Genomic DNA, 19,017 nt, shown 5'->3' with positions numbered 1-19,017 from the left:
TATATGAATGAATATAAAATCAGATTTTTGTCACAAAACTAATTAAATACTGATTCATATTCAGCCTTCCCTCTTATTGCGTTTATTTATATCGTACTAAATTTGATGCAGTATTGTTTCTTCTATAGATAAATGGAATTCGTGCTAGTTAAGAAAAACAGCGTCACATGTTCGAAAATTATATTGGTTTGTTTACTTTTTATTAAATGTTGTTGAATGATGATGACTAACATCAAACGTGACGGGATTTGTCCCATTTAGAAAGCAGACTCATCATTTTCTTTGTAACCGAGGATCGCGTCCATCAAGCTTCCCCTACATTTCTCTTCAGCAAAATTATTATTATACATTTTAACAAGTAAATAGTCTTTAATTATATCTTAAATTTAGAAATTTGTTCTTGAAACTTTACTTACATTATTAGTAAATTTGTATGTAATTTTGGTTGTTGTTATTTTTAGAAGCAAAGAAGAATCAAAATTCAAAACTGACGGAGACGATCTGAGCGTCTCAGAGACTGAATGCAGAGAGGATTTCCAGGATGAGCCGATCGACAATTCACAGCACACGAATAGCAGCGATCTGAAGCAAGATGTAATTACGGTAACAACATGAGAGGAGCCGATCGATGGTATTAATGTTTGAATTCGATAATATTGCAGTTGGATCCGGAAGTGGTGAGCTGTTACTGCAGTGCCTCGCACACCGACAACATATCCACCGATGAGCACGACAGTTTGCGGGATTCGCACAGTATTCGACCAGTATTGCACAAGGGCATCCAGTCCAGCGACAGCGGAGCCGACCTTACGGAGCACGTGAAGGGTGGCGATCCGGACAACATATGGCACAAGTATTGGGCGAAGCATGGAGAAAGACTGATTTGGGATTCGTGGATCGAGAAGTATAGCGATTACATAAATCCCGATTACCTAGAGCAGACGCCGGAGAGCAATCAAACGGAAGTTGCGGAACATTCCAAGAGTCGTTTTAACTTCGACAAGAAGGACCTGGAGAAGAATTTAAGTATAATAGATGAGAATAAAGTGCTGATCGATAACGGAGACAATATAACTCAGAGGAACCGAAGTCTGGTGAGGAACCTATCCGGCAGTGACTCTTATGATAAACTCAACACCGATATTTCGGAAGGATGGAATCCTTTGTCCCCATCGAGCGTTGACTGCGAAACGGAAGCGGAGAGATTGCTGAGCAGTCGTTGCGGATCGTATGCGAGCAGCTCTATTCGAACTATAGATTCTATGACCAATGTCACTCGCATGACTGTATCTTCAATCGATCTCAGCGAAAGTTCGAAAAGTTCAGAGAGCTTCTCTTCGGTGAGTTCCGTGCAGAGTTCATTGAGTTCAAGTTCGGAGGAGTTCGAGGAGAACGGCGATTACGATATTCAGTGGAATTCGCTCTGGAAGAAACATTACGAGGAGGAGTATTTGGAGCAATACAAGAGGTTCATCGCGTTACAATTGGGAAAACTCGACGATGAGGCCGATGGTCTCAATCACTTCACGCACAAGAATGTTATGCAATCAATGAAGATATTGGGCATCGAGAGGAAGAACAGTAACGCATCCAGCGCGGACGACAGCGAGTCGCATGCCAAGAAACGTTCGAAAAAGGTGAACAAGAAATCCGTGGATTCCGTTGGCAGTTTGTTGAACAAATTGAAGATGGAGGACGTGATCGAAGCGGACGTAGTTAAATTAGCGGAGGTTGAGAGCATGCATTGCGATGAGAATCTGATGGGTTCGATGGGATTGCCCACTGCGTTCGGCAAGCAGAAAACTCCTGATACTCCTAAAGCCGTGAATATTGCGCAACTCGAAGTGGAGAGTAGCGGCACCAATCAGTCGTCTTCTGATCGAATCAAAGCCGCTTTCAACTTGATGGGCATCGAATTGGACGAAGAGCAGAATCCTAAGTTCAAAGGGCACGTCGACTATAAAATGAAGCACATCCGACTCCAGAATAGGCAGTTAAAGCTCCAACCTAAACCGAAGCACACTTATTTCGACGACGACGGTAACGAAGTCGAGGACAAAGAATCTGACGAGATCGTCCGATTGACCGACAATTCTGAAAAGAAGCCGAGCTTCAGCTCCAACGAGGAAGACGATATCGACCAAATGATTGAGGAGGAACCGGAAATCGTCACCTCAAGGAAACGCAAACGTAAACGCAAGTTGGCCTTACCAGTAGAGATAAAAGAAAACCCGACGCTTCGCAAGTACTGGGAACGGCGTTTTTCGCTGTTCTCGAAATTCGATAAGGGAATTAAATTGGACGAAGGTGTGTGAATCAGTTTCTGCAAATATTTTAAATGTCACGTATATTCTATAGCAGTGACTTCAAATTTTGTCTTAGTTTGAAGACTACTGTTCTATAGATTGCGGGATTTTGTTCTTAATATAAATTCTAATTTAACATATATTGTTCGTATTTCAGAGAGTTGGTATTCGGTGACTCCTGAGCAAGTGGCCAAACATACGGCGGAACGGTGCCAAACCGACGTGATTGTCGACGCCTTCTGCGGCGCCGGCGGCAATAGTATTCAATTTGCGTTCACCTGTGAAAGGGTCATCGCGATCGACATCGATCCGAAGAAGATCGAACTCGCGCGAAACAACGCCGAAGTGTACGGCGTTGCGGACCGAATCGAATTCATCGTCGGCGATTTCTTCAAGCTCGCTGATTCGTTGAAAGCCGACGCTGTTTTCCTGAGTCCGCCTTGGGGCGGACCCGAGTATTTGACACAGCTTTCTTACGATTTGGAGACGATGCTGCAGCCGGTCCCACTCACCGATCTCCTATATGCCGCTAGGAAAATTTCGCAGAACATTTCTCTGTTTTTACCAAGAAACAGCAATACTTATTCGGTGAGTTTTCACTTTACTACAAAAAAAATTATTTCAACTTCTTTCTGTTTTGTTACCTTCTACGCGATGCATGTTTATTAACTTGGAAATTTACTTGCCTAGCGTTGATGTAAATACTCGCCTATAAATATTTATACTTTTCCTTTTATGCACTATGTAAAACTTTATTTCTGTTTACATTAAGTAAATATCAATATTGACAAAATCAGTTTACTAATAAGTGTAACTGAAATTTGATAAACGTCAAGAAGTATAATATTTTCAAGAATCTAATAAGAAAAACTTTGACTATTTCAGTTGCTTAAGTCAGCTGGTTCTGGGGGTTTCGTGGAGATCGAGCAGAACTTCGTGAACAAGAAGTTAATAGCGATTACCGCTTATTACAACGGTCTCATTAAGGAAATTTGAATGATGGAAGGAAGGAAGCAAGTATAATACCAATACCTCGTTACTATATAAACTCGAGCACACGATTTCTTTTAGCTTTTAAGTTGTGTTTAACGAAATTTATCATTTCTTTTTTTTTTCTACGTTTTAACCTATAATAATTTTTATTTAATCATAAACCGAGATTTAAAAAAATAAGAAGAATTTGTGAACGACATGGAGCAACAACAACAAAAAAAAAACACGTAATTTTTAAGTCGATATTCTTTGGTTTCGTTTCGTTTTATATTCATATTTTACTTTGTAGTTACCGTAAAGTAATCGAATAAAGTGAAATTGCGACAAGTCAAGTGTGCGGTATTTATTTTAAAATTCGCTTTGATGAATGGTGGATCGGCGATGCGTGGGAGGCGACTGGGCTTTAATAGTGGCAGTGATGCCAACGTCGTTTGCGTAATGTATCAATGGTGATGAATAGGTTGGTGGGGAAGTTTCGGAGTTGTGGCGTTGGCAGCAGTGCGGACGGCAGCAAATGTCAGGTTTGTCTCCTATGGTAGAGTTGCAATTCCCATTAAACGTTCGGTGGTAAGTGCCGAGGCTTAAATTAGCTAATTAACTGTTGTTGTTTTTTTTTCTACGATTTTTTTTATTGCGATGATCGGTCGCGTTTGCATAACTGATTTGTTTTTAGTTTGGATGCTTGATGAATGGCGAACGTATGGCATGGCATCAATGCGATTCTATTACAAGCTACTACTATATATGTATATACATATACGCATACATATATTTGTTTTTGTTCCTACAATCTTATTAGTTTTGATATTTGCTTGTCATGGATGCATGTACCGAAATTGCAAGTTTTCTTTCAAATATCCTGAATGTAATAGGCACGAGGAGAGTTCGATGACATTGATCCAAGCAAGCGTTTTGATTGCTGGAAAACCCTCCAACCCCGTACCCCAAGATTGCAACCCTAAAACGATTAGAACCCTCGCAACATCAGAAAAAAGAAAACAATCGATAATTTCCTTGACCATCATCGTCAAGGAAGTTGCTAAGCAATCGTAAACATGTAACAGGATAAACAATCGCTATCTACGAACAATTGAAAATCAATTTCCTGAATAAATTGAACAACAATTTGAATATTGATCATAATTTCGAGTTACATATTTACATGATATCTGTTGCAGTTAGCGTTTAGAGTCGGTTTTCAGTTGTTGTGCGCAATGACGCGGGATAGGCAATTAATCACGTTTCGGGTTTGCTCTCTAATTTGTCATTTAAGTCACCGGCCGACGGCGGCTTCGATTTTTTTCATTTTTAGGAACGATTTAATCCCAGTAAGTACGAAACCCATCAAATCATGATGTTTATTAATATGAATTCGATAATTCGTAACTTGGTGAATTGGTTATTAAATCGGGAATTAATTCGGATCAAATGGTTTGCATGTTGGACACGCATGTTACGAAAATGCACTTGTCTAATATTTAGGACGTATGATCAAACTGAAGTAGTTTAGTATTACTTAGAAATGTAGAATTTGGTTTGGTATAATTTTAACTATTAGTATTACAATTAACATTAACATTTTTACTTACGTTTCGTTTATTTTGATATTCGACAATTTCTAACTAGTTTTAATTAGACAAAATTAAAAACAAATAGATATACAAAATAATAGTGAAGATTCACATAATTTCAATAAACACTTGTACATTATTAATTTTATAATAAAGATTTTTTTTAATATAAATAAATTTGAGACTTTCTGTTAAAAATGCAGTAGATGTTTGATTATCGATTTAATAGAAATTATTGGATAGATTTTAGTTAAATAAAATTCTCTTAAAATACATAACTTAATAAAGTTTTTGCCACTCACTACACGATACTTGTCAATTAACTTGTACAAGTACTTGTGAAACATCCTACTGCAGTCTTTTCTCGTACGGAACGAGATAGTTGGCAAGTATTGTGCAGTAAGTAGTTTTTTGATAAACTATTGAATAAATATTTTGGATACAACTGAATTTATTCAAGTGAATGAAGAGAAAGTTTCTTGTTAGAGTTAAGTTTGTTGATTTACTATTTGATAATACTAATAGTTGTACCAAAGTAAATTCTAGCGATGATTAGGGAAGGAATAAGTTTTCCTCTCGTTCGCTTAAAAGAGATATTGTTGCATCCAAGATAATTAACATAATAACAGAATTTCGGTTTTGAAACGGCATGGTCTAAATTTAGTGTTTACTTAAGTTCACCGCATGCAGATTACATATACATATCCACCTATTCTTACGATAATAACTCCTATTCTCTTATCTTCGCTCCGCACTTTGTTTGCTCAGTCGCTTTCCGAACACAAAACCGTAAGCACCACCACCTACCTAACTTATATTTAGTGTGTATAATATTTAGTCGATTTATATATAACCATGAGTGAGTTTAACCATATTTTATTTGACTGTATAAATGCAATTATTACTTGGAACACTTTGGGTTGAGGTTTTAACTCTTGCAGGTGGGTGTTAGAGATGGTCCAGAGAACTGGAGCAAAATGTAAAGTAGACACGTAGACTTCTCTTCTCTTCTGTTGGTGGTTGGGATTAAAACAATAGATTAAAAACGAAATAGCAAATTTAATAGAGAGAGAGAGAATAATTAGAAACAACGAACGGCACTGAATGCTTTTGACTAATAATAATAAGACACGCTCGCTCACCGCAAGTACATATAGGAGAGTACTCTAGTCCGGTAGAACTTGCCATCATCGTAATGACTAATGCCAAAGCGAAGGCCAGGAATTATCCTTGCCTGACGTGCAAAAAGAAGTTCCTGAGTAAGAACGATTTGAGGAAGCATGAGCGGATCCACACGGGCGAAAGACCTTACGTCTGCAAAGAATGTAATCTGGGCTTCAGACAGGCCGGATCGCTGAAGAACCACATGGCGTCGAGGCATTCGCAGTTGGATAGCAGCGAGGTTTACGTTTGCAACGAGTGCAACAAGTCATTTCCTATAAAGGAGAGGTTGAGGCTTCACATGAGGACGCACACTGGGCATAAGCCGTACGCGTGCAAGCACTGCCCGAAGACGTTCGCGAGAGGAGGTCAGTTGGTGCAGCACACGAGGACGCACACCGGTCTGAGACCGTACGAATGCAAAGAGTGCAAGACGACGTTCACGTGCTCCGCCAATCTGAAGCTGCACATGAAGAGGCACCAGGACATCCGCGACTACGTGTGCGACATCTGCGGGAAATCCTTCTTCAGACGCGACGCCCTCAAGAAGCATCTGAACTGCTATCACGACAACGTGAAGGCTTTCCACTGCAACATCTGCAACAAGAACTTCAAGGGTCACCTACCGCAGCACATGAGGACCCACAAGAAGCACAAACCTCACGGCTGCGCCCACTGCGGCGCCCGCTTCGCCCAGAAGTCGCAGCTGACCGTTCACCAGAGGACGCACAGCGGCGAGAAGCCGTACAGATGCCAGGTGTGTTGGAAAGCGTTCGCACACTCGACCGCCCTCAAGCTGCACACTCGTCAGCACACCGGAGAGAAACCTTTCGACTGCATCCTCTGCGTGAACGTCGCCTTCTCTCAGCTTCCGCATCTCAAGAAGCACATGCTGTGCATCCACAAAACCACCAAACCGTACGTCTGTCGCTACTGCCGCTCCTTCAACAAGACCAAGTCCGATTTGGAGGCGCACTTCGCCAAATGCAAGAAGTACAAGTTGGAGAACGATAAAGTGGGAAACGATGGTGACGAGGTCCAACCTTCGATGCCCATCGATAAAATGAGGCTGCTCCTGGCCGTGCTCCTCAAGAAGATATCGACGCCGCAGAAGCTCAAAGAGCTCGGATTCGACAAGAAGCTAATAGACGATGTTCTCATTGCATCGATCAGAAGCTCAAGCCGAGAACCCTGCACCGACGATTCAATCACCAGCGGAGAACGTCTCAAACAGAACGTACAAATCCTCTTAGAGTGGACCGTACCGAAAGAGTACATGGAGAAGTTCAAATGTGAACAACGTTCTACCGAAGAACTGCTCGAAGAATTGACTTCCTAGAAACACATAGTACAACGTTATATAAATATACCAAAAACAAATACAAAACACTAAAACTAATCGCAAATTATTAACATAGTTTAGAAAATAGCTTTTTTAATACATATCTTGCCATATACATCTATATTTATAAAGAATTTATATTTATTTAGTTACCAAAGATTTTTTTTTGTTCGTTTTATTTTATACATTATGAAAAACCATTATGATAAGTGTAATTTATGATATGTGCAATTTGTTTCTATTTGCGATACATCACAAAGGCTATAAAACTGTTAAGACTTCTTGCTGAACTGCCAAAAAAAAGAAAGAAAAGAAAAACGAACCTGATTAATTGCAATTTTTTTAATTTAATTTTTAGTTTATATATATATATATTTACATTGTATACAACAAGACTGTTATAATTTATATTTTTAGTTTTATATCATATATTATTATTATTATTTTTTTTTAGTTATTGGTCGGTTGCAATTATTGTTGTAATTCATTTGCTAGTCTTGCACTAGGCGAACATGTTTTGAACACTTAGGGAAATTTCAAATGTTTTACGAGACTTGTGCTTCTCATTGATTATTCTGTTCTATGATCTATATAATAATAATAAATACAATTCTGTTTTGTTTAATTTGTCTTTATTTTGTTTGCTTTTAGATACTTTTATTTCATTTCATTCAGATTTTAATTAACGACAAAAGAATTGAAACGGTAGGTATATTGTATTATAATATAAAAAGTATATAGTTAATAAGTAACAAACCAATACTTAGATATGTTTTATAGAGAAAGTTTATTATTTTCGATCCGGAGTACCACAAGGAAATGTACTTGGACCTATTTTCTGTTTTACCTTTTGAAATCTACGGTGTTTCGTATACAAAATATGTACAAAAGAGAAGTTGTATATAAACATGATTTGCAAAAGATATAATTGAACATCATTTGAATTAACTTTCCAAACTAATTGCCAAGTATAATTACGATGCTTTTTTGTATTGATATAATGTTTTATATAATACAATTTGATCACATTCAAGCTGATTTTATTTGAAAAACGATGTAAGCATCAATGAAACTAATCAAATGCACCAATATTAATACTGTGGAACTTCTGGTTAAGGAGTGAGTGTGAATTTGGATGTTGAAGTAAAAGAAAAGCCTCAATAGAAGTATAAAATGGTATATTGATTTACGAAATAAAAACACAAAAAATATACAAATAAATAAAGACTATTATATAACCCCAAATAGAATATACAAAAACAAACGCATTATAAAAAAAAACATATTGTAATCGGAATTATAAAAAAAAAATATACAATAATACGTTTAAAAGGGTAACAAAACAAAAAATTACGTGATAATACAACTAAAGAATAGCAAGCAGCTCAGCGTTTGATTTGCTACTTACCACAATTAGTATAAGAAACAAACAGCGTTTTCATCTTCACCGTTAATGACTAACAGGAGATTGTTTTTCTTTACTTAATAACAGTTTTGTAGTTAACGTCTCAGATGAAAATGCCGCAGTGTAATTGTTTAAAAAAAATAAATGGATCAAGCTTTTTGATAAATGTACAAGGTAAAGTCTTTGGATGCTACTTATGAAAAATAAATCTAATCTAATTATATAACTTTATGAACAAAATATTATTAATAGAAATAAAGTTTATTCTAATATATATATATATATATGTATGTATGTATATTTATATATGTATTTATATATAAAAATGGACGGCGATTTGCTAGCACTACACTAGTAAAATTCAGAACAAAAGAATAATAAAAAAAACAATAAAAACAAAATGAAATTGTAGAAAGTACGTTCGGTGTATGTACGATATTAATAGTAATCAATGAAAAAGTTGCGTTTATTCGAAAAATCTTTTTATTTAACAAAAGTGGAAATAAATTAATTTGTAGTTCAACCGAAACCTAGAATAGATCCTATTCATATATATATATTTTATATATTAATTAGTTCACTATTTTCATTTTATTTTTTTGTAAAATTCATCATTAGGCACATTATAAAAACGGGCGTGTAAGAAAAATTTCTGCAAATTTTCCATTTTCCTTCCACCCGCGTCTCATCGTCTTTTTTTTTGTTTGTTTATTTGTTTTTGTAAAAAGTAAAAATTGTTTGTATTCATTCATAATGATCATAATTGTGTTATTTCGCATCGTATTCAATTTTTCATTCATTTTCTTTATGTGTATTTACGTCTGTCTCATATAAATAATCAATCAATATTTTTTTGTATTGCACACAATGTATAATCAGAATATATTCCTTCTTTTTTTGTTGTTGTTTGTTTTTCATATATAATATATTTATATATTAAATATTAATACCTTGTAAAACGTACTATCACTTATCACTTATATCTCATCAAACTATACGCTCGAATAATTAACTACAATTCTGTTAATAATTAATAAATTAAGGATTAAAAAAGGTAACATTCAAGTGGACTATGAATTAATGATTTTTTTCCACCTCATCCATCGTCGTCGCAGCCGCAGCAGCAGCATCCATCCATTCTCTCCGTCGTCGTCGTCGACGCTTTATCCTTTGCCTCCGAGTGGGCGAGTTAGGAAATATGTTCGCTGCATTCCCATCAAAAGAATTTATTTATCACATTGGGAACTTAATCTCTATATATATTCGATGCCCGAAGATATCTCTTAACAGCCTCATCATCCATCGTCGAGCCGCCAACGAATTTGAAGAACGAAACGTTCCTTCTTTCTATTTTGATGTTGCTTTACTGCCCTCGTTTTATGTATTTATATGTGTATTTTATATGTAGGTGTGTTTATTATTTTTCCTCTGTTGGGTATGAAGAATAAGCCTAGAAGCGCCGACGGCTCCTCTTCTTCTTTCAGCTGTTCGATTGGTTTTGGTATTGTACTGGGTGTTGGTTCGAGTAGTCCATCATCATGGAAGGGCTCTCGAGCTGCGATTGGCTGTCCGTGCTGGCCTCGATCGAATCCGAATCGTATTTAATCCCGCGCTTGAACCTTCCGTACAGGGATGAGTAGGGCAGGTTGTAGTGGATTGCGGCCTGGTTGATGGACATGTGTCCTAATCTGAAACAACAACAACAACGATACAACAAGCGCGTTAATCTTCATAAGTCTTGCATCATCATCATCATCAACTTACCGAACAGCTTCCAGTGCTTCGCCCATTGCATCCTCGGACCAGGGCGTGGGATTCGATCTCGACAATTCGATGCCCTCGCGTTTGCATCGACCGTACAGCGTCCCCGTGGGAATGCCGTACTCCGTGGAGGCCCTCTGCACAGATGTCTGCCCGGATCTTATCGATTCCAGCGCTTTCTCCAGATCCTCGGGCGTCCACGTCGTCGGTGCGGCGTTGAAGGGCGCCGCCAATCTGATGCCTTCCCTCCTCGCGATCTTGTACAGCGTGCTGCTCGGGATGCCGTACGCTTTGCTCGCTTTATTCGCAGAAATCGTGCCCGTTCTCAGGGCTTCCAGAGCCGAGTTCAGGCTCTCCTCCGTCCACGATTTCGTCGGACCTTCCTTCTTCGGCGTATCGATTCCCAACCTGTGCGCCCTCTGCCACAAAGTCGTCGATGGGATTCCGTAAGTAGCAGATGCCTAACACAGAACAAACAAACAAAATAAAGTCTAGCAACTTTATACATTATATTCTTATCTTACATTCGCAATTTCATCAAATCGTCAAATTTTATGTGAAAAGTTCACAAATTGTGAATAAACTTTATCAATAGTAAAAATTACAAAATATGATATACAGGCGAATATTATATGAAAACAAACATCGAAATACAGGAAATGAAAAACGCTGATGCAATTAATTTAATAAAAATTGAACGAATTTATCGATACATTGTTATGAGAAATAAAGTGAATATCAAACTTCACAAACTGCATGTCGATGTTTAATAAAGCAAAATTGTAAACAAATATAAAATAAATATTTTACACTAACGAGTTCCAAACGAAATGCGAGATGCGCTTATTATGGTTACATAATAACGGTTAATTCATTGAAACGAATGATAGCAGCGCGATGGTATGAAGCGTGCAAAAAAAAAATGATTGAAAGGTGAGAAGCTCCTATCTTCTCAACGGCGGTATCAAATTTATTTATACGTAGTATTTCCAAGCGTATCATATATACCACATCCTCTTTATATAGAAAAAAAAGTATATTTTAAAATATTGATCATGTGAATTAATATAAATGCTTGAATTGATTATTTCAACAAGGTACAATACATAGAATTGCACTCTAATTTAAGTGCGGATGATTGCATACACACAACCATACTTAACTATATCTTGATTGGCGGTCAGTTAGGATAAAGACATTTTCAAGAAAAAAAGATACTATTCTGATTCGATTTTAAAATCCGTTAGTATGCGTAAAGTCGATTAAACAAAAACGATCCGTTACCTAGGTAATTAATTTGTTATGCACCATTTTCGATTACATAAACGTCAAAATGAGTCAAGTCAAAGATTGAATTAGTGCAACTGGGTGGAAAAAATCGCGTTTAATTAGGATTTCAGGTGAATATCGTGAATTCGTTTACCTTAGTTAAACTCATGTTGTGATTCCTCAATGCGTCCAGAGCCATCTCCATGTCGTCTTGCGTCCATGTTTTGGGTCCACCACCGTGCCTCGATCCGTGCAGATCGCCGTTAGCTTTGAGGCCGTGATCTGCGTGAAACGGAAAAAAGAAGGTAAACGAATTAGTCAATATAGTCCAAGAGAGACTTATTATAGGTGAAGACGTACACGTACCCAGTCGATGGGTCTCGGGCGGCATCAGACCCATCAGTTCCGGCGTTATCATCATGGTGGTGTGGTGCATCGAATGGTCGCCGTCGTGGCTGTCCATCGAATGGTGCGAGCTGTCGATATCTAATAGAGATTCCTGTTCGAACGATCTCAACGTCTCGAATTTGATCTCCTTCTTGACGTCTCTGAACTTAGTGTTTGGCGGGTCTGCAATCCAAACTCTAGCTTAGATGGCACAAACGCACAAACATCGGAACAAATTGTATAATTTAGATCGGTGGTCCTTATAGGTTTCGGTAACTCGCACCTCCAAGATTTTCATCGCATTCCCTCTTTTCGCACAACGATATAATGCAGTTTATTTCATCCAACAACAAACCATTGTAATGAGTACGTCATGACATAATATGTACAAGAGTTACTTGTAAAGTAACAAGTATTAATATTGACACTGTGTGTACCAAACGTGTTCATAGTTTTCAAAAACTATTTTGTAATCGTATTAATTTAACAGACAAATAGTGCGTATGCAGTTTGGAATATACATTATGTTCTTCTAATTATCTGAGATAATATCATAAGAATCGTTTGAGATTGAGGACGACTGCATTATAGCTTACTTGTGCGAGCAGAATGTAGAAAATCTTCGAGGATTAAGTGGTAGAATAGAATGAATACCTGATAGGTCTGTCCTGTGCAGGGAAGAGTTCGTGAGAAGAGTACGGGCGGGCGAGTGTTCTTGCATGTCCACGTGTCTTACTGGAGTCGCAGTTGGTGCCGGAGGTTCCGGAGGAAAGTCCTCATTATCAACTCCGAACTGTGAAAATAGCATCTAAAAGAACCGTCGGCCGGTAATGAAAAATAAAAGAAAAACAAAAACATTCAAAGGTATGTGGGAGGAGGGCGAAGGATGCACGATGCATGGGGATGAGGAGCGGATGTACGGGGGGGGTTATGGGGGGAGTGTTTTCACGAGCACTCACTTGGCCAGTCAGCAGGGCATTACTGCTCATATTAAGCGGCTTATTGTTCTTGTCCTCATCTACAGCCTCCTTCTCTTCGGCCCCGTCTGGACCGGAAACGTGTCCGTTCGAGTTTTCCGGCGGCGTCTCCGCCTCGTCGGGCTCCTCTCGCCCTCCCTCGACCACCACCTCCGCGACCGCTGCCGCCGTCCCCGCCTCCGATGACTCGGCCGTCGACTTCCGGTGCCGCTGTTTCCGGTTGTTATTGTCAGCACCGCCGTGCGACGGAGACTCCCCGTCGCGACGTCGGATCTTCGGGTACTCGCGAGCCGCGAACGGAAACCCGGAATTACTCAGGTCTGCTTCCGGATCTCCTTCCAGCCTCTCCTCGGGCGACTCGCACAAACCCTTTATCTTAAGCTGATCCGCCGTCTTTAATATCGACTATAAACAACAACAAAATACAATAAGTTACACTCAAACTTATATTAATATTATAGATATAAGAAATAGTTCTGCGCATCTAATCCCCAATTTACAAACACATTCATTTCTCGATTCTTACAATTACACAAAACATACATTCCACATTAGCGAATTACAGCAAACCATACCATCAATGGCAATTGTATGACAACAGTCAAAGTACATACGAATCGATTGGTATTTCCACGTCCCGGTTATCGAAAGAAACAACATTTTTTTTTTTGTAAAAGAACAAAAAAAGTTTAGCTGCTCTTGACCTCTCGATAATTTTAGCTGTCGTTCCCCATGAATAAGTCATGAGTGCTTAAATTGCAAGATGTTTCTTAGATAGAAACGAAACGCATATGCACATTGAAAATAATCGCCATCAGGAAAATACTAATGTTCATGTTTTACAAATTGAAATGACAAATTTGTATACCATTTAAATAATTCACTTCTAATATTCTACTAATGCAACGATAATTATCAACCAATTTCTGCATACATAAGACTTCATTTGTTTCACGGATTTACATGATGGCACAGATTCTGATTGGTCGCATCTGAATATCTAATAAGTATTACGTAAACGTGCGATCAAACACATCTGACCCAATTGCTAAGAGTATTTCACCAGTTCCTCGCTTTGACACAAGGTGACAGCTGTCATTTCGCGACCCATTAAAAGAATAACGGTTGAAAAACGCTGCTTCAGACGTTTTATTCTATATTTGCTATCTGTTTAATTCACAGACCAAACATTAATTTAACTTTTTTTTTTAATTACAACTTAATATAAAGTGGACATAAGTCAACTTTTACGATTAGTAAAGTCAAGTATCTAGAAGTAAATTATGTGATTGAAATCAATAATTCAATTGTGTTCAATGTCTAATATGTGTATGAGTTTTACTACATATTTCATAATTAAATAAATTGAAATTTCAAAAAAAAAGCAGATCAGAGGTAAAACTAAGAGCTATTCATAAACTCATTTTAACGATTACATTTTATTTATAGACGGCGATTTTTTTTAAAACTCTCTTGACGTCAGCCCCATATCCGATATTTCAAAGAACTTTAACATGCATGAGAAATTGATTTTTATGTAGCCACATTACTTTACTTATCACAAGTAATCATTTTAATCTGCACCATGAAGTGCATTCATATTACGTATTGTTTGAGAAACTCTAAATCAAAATTTTGAAGATTCAGTTTATTCGAAATTTGTCACCTTTAACACTATTTTTAGGTTTATTACATCACCATTTTGTTTATAGCACGTTATTTGCTCTTTTTTTTTATTAATGCTGGAAATGTAGATAAAAATGACTTTAATGTTAAACATTTATGTAGGAAAAAAACTGATGTTTGTATTGAGAATTGTTTGTACGAGAAATTCTCAGAAAATAATTTATAAAATTCGTAGAAAAAAACACTGTTTTAATTAATCTAATTCATTAAATTAATTAATTAAGGAAATTATCAATCAAGTTTATAAAAGTGTATACTAAAAAATCATCAACTATTTAATTTTTTTCAAATCCAATTTAATTTGAAGAAAGAAAATTATGCATTATTTATAAGCAATTATGGACATTGAGCAAACATTTCATGAATTTTAATAACAATACAGATTATGTACATAGGAAATGCAATGTTTGGGTTTAAACCCCTAAGATTATTTGTATGAAATCTGTATGTTTATGATGTCAAAGACAAGTAGTCACTATTTAGACTGTTATATTGTCATATTTATTGCATTTAGTACAATACGGTTATTTAGGAGAGATGATAAAGCTACTATTTTTACAATGTGTTAATAGATTGAATAAATAAACGTATTATGTGTGCTTTTAAAGTTGTTAAATAAATACGTTCCAATAAATTAATCAACATTGCTTCCAAGGAATTCAATAAAAACAAAACAACATTACTTCTTAGTTTTAAGATACAGGAATACCTCGCACAATGCGGGTAATTTTGAAACCGTACCGGACTGAACGAAGTCGTACTATGCAACTTACAGACTTGGAAGAATTCGAAGGAGTCTCAAATGAACAAATGTGTTTTGAAACGGTCACGTTACAATTTCGAAGAAACGAACTTATTCAGACTTCCAGAGATTCGTATGAGTTGCATAGTAATAAAACCATTTTAACCTTCGAACATGTGCATTTTCCGTTAAAAAGTTGTATCAAGTTTTATTATTGTAAGCACTTATTCAATTATCTAATATTTTTAATGATAATTAAGTATGTACATTTTAATTGCAAATTAATTCAAATTTACATGTATTGTGAGTTGTATTTACTTAAGTCTTAATTGTAGTAATACTTAAAATTAATAGCTTAAAGTGGTTGTCTTATCTTGTTTTCTTTTTAAACGTTATTATTTATTTATCAGTTTTACAAACGACACGAATGAAAGAAACTCACGCATTTCTGCATCTAAAAGTTTATTTTTATTCGATACGAAATATAGATTGTAAGTCTTGTATGTGAAGAAATGGAGTAAGTGTACATTCTTATTCCTGTCATATCTGTCCTACGTATACGATCAATTAAAAATATTGAATTATTTATAGAAATATATAATTTATTGTTTAGTTCAATTGCTGCAATATAAAAATTTAGATTTCAAAGTTTATTAAGTTTAGCTATTGCATTTATGCATGATTATGTAATGTTTCATTTATAATAAATTATTGCAGCATCAACATCAAATTGACGTCAGCCTTCTTACTTCATCATCAGAGTAGTGAAATATTAATTAATTAGCAATTACAAGTATTAATAAAATTATAAGAATTAAAAAAAAAACTATCAATGATGTATAAAATTTAAAAATGAGAGTGGAAAATTGAACAAGTGCATTCAAGATGAAAAAGGGAACGTCTTATTTTGGTAATTGAACTGAGAGCAACTCTCTCTCCGATAAATCCAGATTATTTGAAGAGTATTTGTGGCGAAGAGAAAACCTTTCATTTCGAATAGGACAACGAAGTCAATTGATAGAAAATCAATGGGCGCTTTCGTCTTTTTTGCACTCTTCAACTGTTTTTCTTCTTAGAATTATTAAAATAAACAAGTGGCAGTGTTCGAAATGCTAACTTCTTTTTGTTTATCCGAAGTAAATATTTATTATTTCCTGTTTAAAATATCATTTCAGATATGCTAATTAAGTCATTCTTACGGAAAATCTGAGACAATATAATGGAACCTCGCTTAACGAGTTTAATCCTTTAAAAAAAATCCGGTTTTTTACTCGTTTAGTGAAACATATTCAAAAATACACATAATATGTGTGCACAAGTTTTAAAAATGAAGTAGGACTTCTCTTCTCATCGTATGTCGTTATGCGAATCGTCGCTCGTTAAGCGAGGTTCCACTGTATAAGAATTTGGAAACTCAGAGATTGTACCTAATTTAATAAATACCCAGAAACATAGTTTGGGCCAAAAAAATGATTAGAGTAAGCTATTAATGGAAATTACGTTCATTTTGACTCAAATTGACCGTTGAAATACGAAAATTATGAAACTATAAATTATTAATAAAAATTTCTTCATAATTAATAGATATAATTAACGAATTTACAATTAAAAACTGATAAATTATATGTTAAATTATATAATATTACAAACATTGATAAGACAATTAAATTTAATTTAGATCAAATCTAAATTCAATTAATATCTTAAAACGTAGAATAATTATTAAAACCAAATCCATGTTGAATTATCAATGTCATGATTTGAAAAGAAAATATAGTTTAAATTGAAAAATGGTAAATATGTACTGAATACTTTTTTTAGCTAAAAATTAATTTGACTTTAATATTTGAGAAAAAGACATCTAAAGTCCAGTTGATGTTAAATTTAATGGTAATTCGAATGAGTTTTTGACGCCTTGATAGATATTATATAAAAAATTAATGGTTTAAAAGTTTAATAGTTATGAAGTATATTTAGTTATTGTATTAGAAAATATGTAAATTTTATGCTATATTGCTATATTTCAATGTAATAATGATTAGTGTTGACTTGAAAACCTGGAGGTTTTTTTTAATAGAATTGTATTTAAGTTATGCAACGAAATTATTAATGGCGTTTCAGATGAAAGAATGATTCAGACTTACAAACGTCCGACGTGGCGACGACGTCTGGATAAACGAATACAATAGATCCATTGATGGTTTATAACTTCGCGGTGTGTATTGTTTTGACTGGAATTGGGTGTAATTAAAAATTTAGCTCGTATCGATTCGATGCGAAAAGAACGGCGTCGCGTGGCGCGTTAGGGTGGAGGCGCAAAAAAAAGGGAATCGTATGAAAATAAAATGCGAAAAAAAAACCAGGGAGAGAAAATGAGGAAAAAATTAGCGTTGGTTTGCGTGATATTATTGATTTCGGTGTTCGGATAAATAAATAAGTGATGTGTGTGTATGTGCGAGTGTTGTTATCAGAAAGGTGTCCTTGAACCCCGGATGATATTGATTTGGTCCAGACAGGCACATGTGGGATGGAAAGGCAGGCACATCATTATCACTTTCTCCGGTGGAGGAGAGTCGTCGCGTGTCTCCTCCTACTCCTTACTTCCTTCCTCCTTTCGAAATAAAGAGATAAAGTGAAAAGCGAGGAAAGGAATGGGAAGGAAAAGGAGCGAGGACGATGCGTTCGGGTGAAAGTTGTTGAATGGATGAACGGAGAAGAAGATGCGGGTGAAGAGGACGAGGTGATGGATATAAGGAGCAAAACAAAGACGGTGGTAATGCACCTGAAGTACGGCGCGCATCCCCGACCCACCCCCCTGCGACGACGCCACCACCACCACCACCGACGCTTCGAGTCAAGACGACCATATGGCTGCTGCGGGACTTCCGGTTAGATCCGAAACTATTTCCGGGTGAAAGTGCAAGGGCTCACATCATATTACATACATACAAACAACACACATGCACACACTATACGTCTGTACGTTGTGATCTGTACTTACTGTTCTCGTTCAATGTGCGTGCGTGTGCGTATGTATGAATGTGTGTATGTGTGTGTGCTAGCGAAAGAGTGCGTGCGTACGTACGTTTGACCTCGGCGACCTTCGCAGCCCCGGAGCGCACAGAACTAAGACCGGACCCTTTTCGGCCCTTTTCCAGCGGCCTACAACTGGGGGGATGCTGCGAGAGCCGGCGATAGATCGAGAAATGCTCGGCGCACGCACTACTACTTCGGCTTAATTGGGGTTTTTGCGCGACGTCTATATACGATTCCGAACATCCCCCGCACGCATCTCCGACGCTCCCCGCATTACCTTCGCCACTCGTCCCGCAGCACTCGCCTACTCCGTCCTTCCTTCCTCCTCTTTTTTTTTCCCTTCCCCCCGCGGTATTTTTTTTTTATTCCGTCCCTTTCTTC

At 36.8% G+C, this 19,017-nt stretch overlaps 2 protein-coding genes across 9 annotated transcripts in view; one reads left to right on the top strand and one right to left on the bottom strand.

Annotated features, from left to right (window-relative positions):
• Positions 1-438: 438 nt before the first annotated feature.
• Positions 439-7,443, top strand: LOC108567507 (trimethylguanosine synthase-like; the record flags this gene model as incomplete). The annotated part of the gene is made up of 5 exons (XM_017928004.1): positions 439-594; positions 663-2,307; positions 2,464-2,894; positions 3,192-3,299; positions 5,988-7,443. Coding segments are annotated over 5 exons (3,723 nt in total), but the record flags the coding sequence as incomplete, so codon positions are not given.
• Positions 7,444-9,369: 1,926 nt separating this feature from the next.
• LOC108567508 (protein bric-a-brac 1-like) overlaps positions 9,370-19,017 on the bottom strand; it is an 18,988-nt gene continuing 9,340 nt past the window's right edge. For 4 of the 8 annotated variants that reach the window (XM_017928006.1, XM_017928005.1, XM_017928012.1 and 1 more), the window contains 6 exons: positions 13,155-13,577; positions 12,850-13,003; positions 12,169-12,396; positions 11,963-12,090; positions 10,543-11,000; positions 9,370-10,466 (listed from right to left, as the gene is read on the bottom strand). In XM_017928006.1, the coding sequence (XP_017783495.1) occupies positions 10,259-10,466; positions 10,543-11,000; positions 11,963-12,090; positions 12,169-12,396; positions 12,850-13,003; positions 13,155-13,577 (1,599 nt within the window). In that variant the 3' untranslated portion in view covers positions 9,370-10,258. Of the gene's footprint in view, positions 10,467-10,542; positions 11,001-11,962; positions 12,091-12,168; positions 12,397-12,849; positions 13,004-13,154; positions 13,578-17,744; positions 17,832-18,382; positions 18,991-19,017 lie in introns of those variants that run through there. The other 4 variants (XM_017928010.1, XM_017928007.1, XM_017928008.1 and 1 more) reach the window with 4 other exon arrangements.

The sequence above is a fragment of the Nicrophorus vespilloides genome, unplaced genomic scaffold (assembly GCF_001412225.1).
Source record: "Nicrophorus vespilloides isolate i.1.1-1 unplaced genomic scaffold, Nicve_v1.0, whole genome shotgun sequence".
Classification (NCBI taxonomy): domain Eukaryota; kingdom Metazoa; phylum Arthropoda; class Insecta; order Coleoptera; family Silphidae; genus Nicrophorus; species Nicrophorus vespilloides.
The sequence above is the reverse complement of the archived record's forward strand: the minus strand, read 5'-3'. Positions and strand labels throughout refer to the sequence as shown.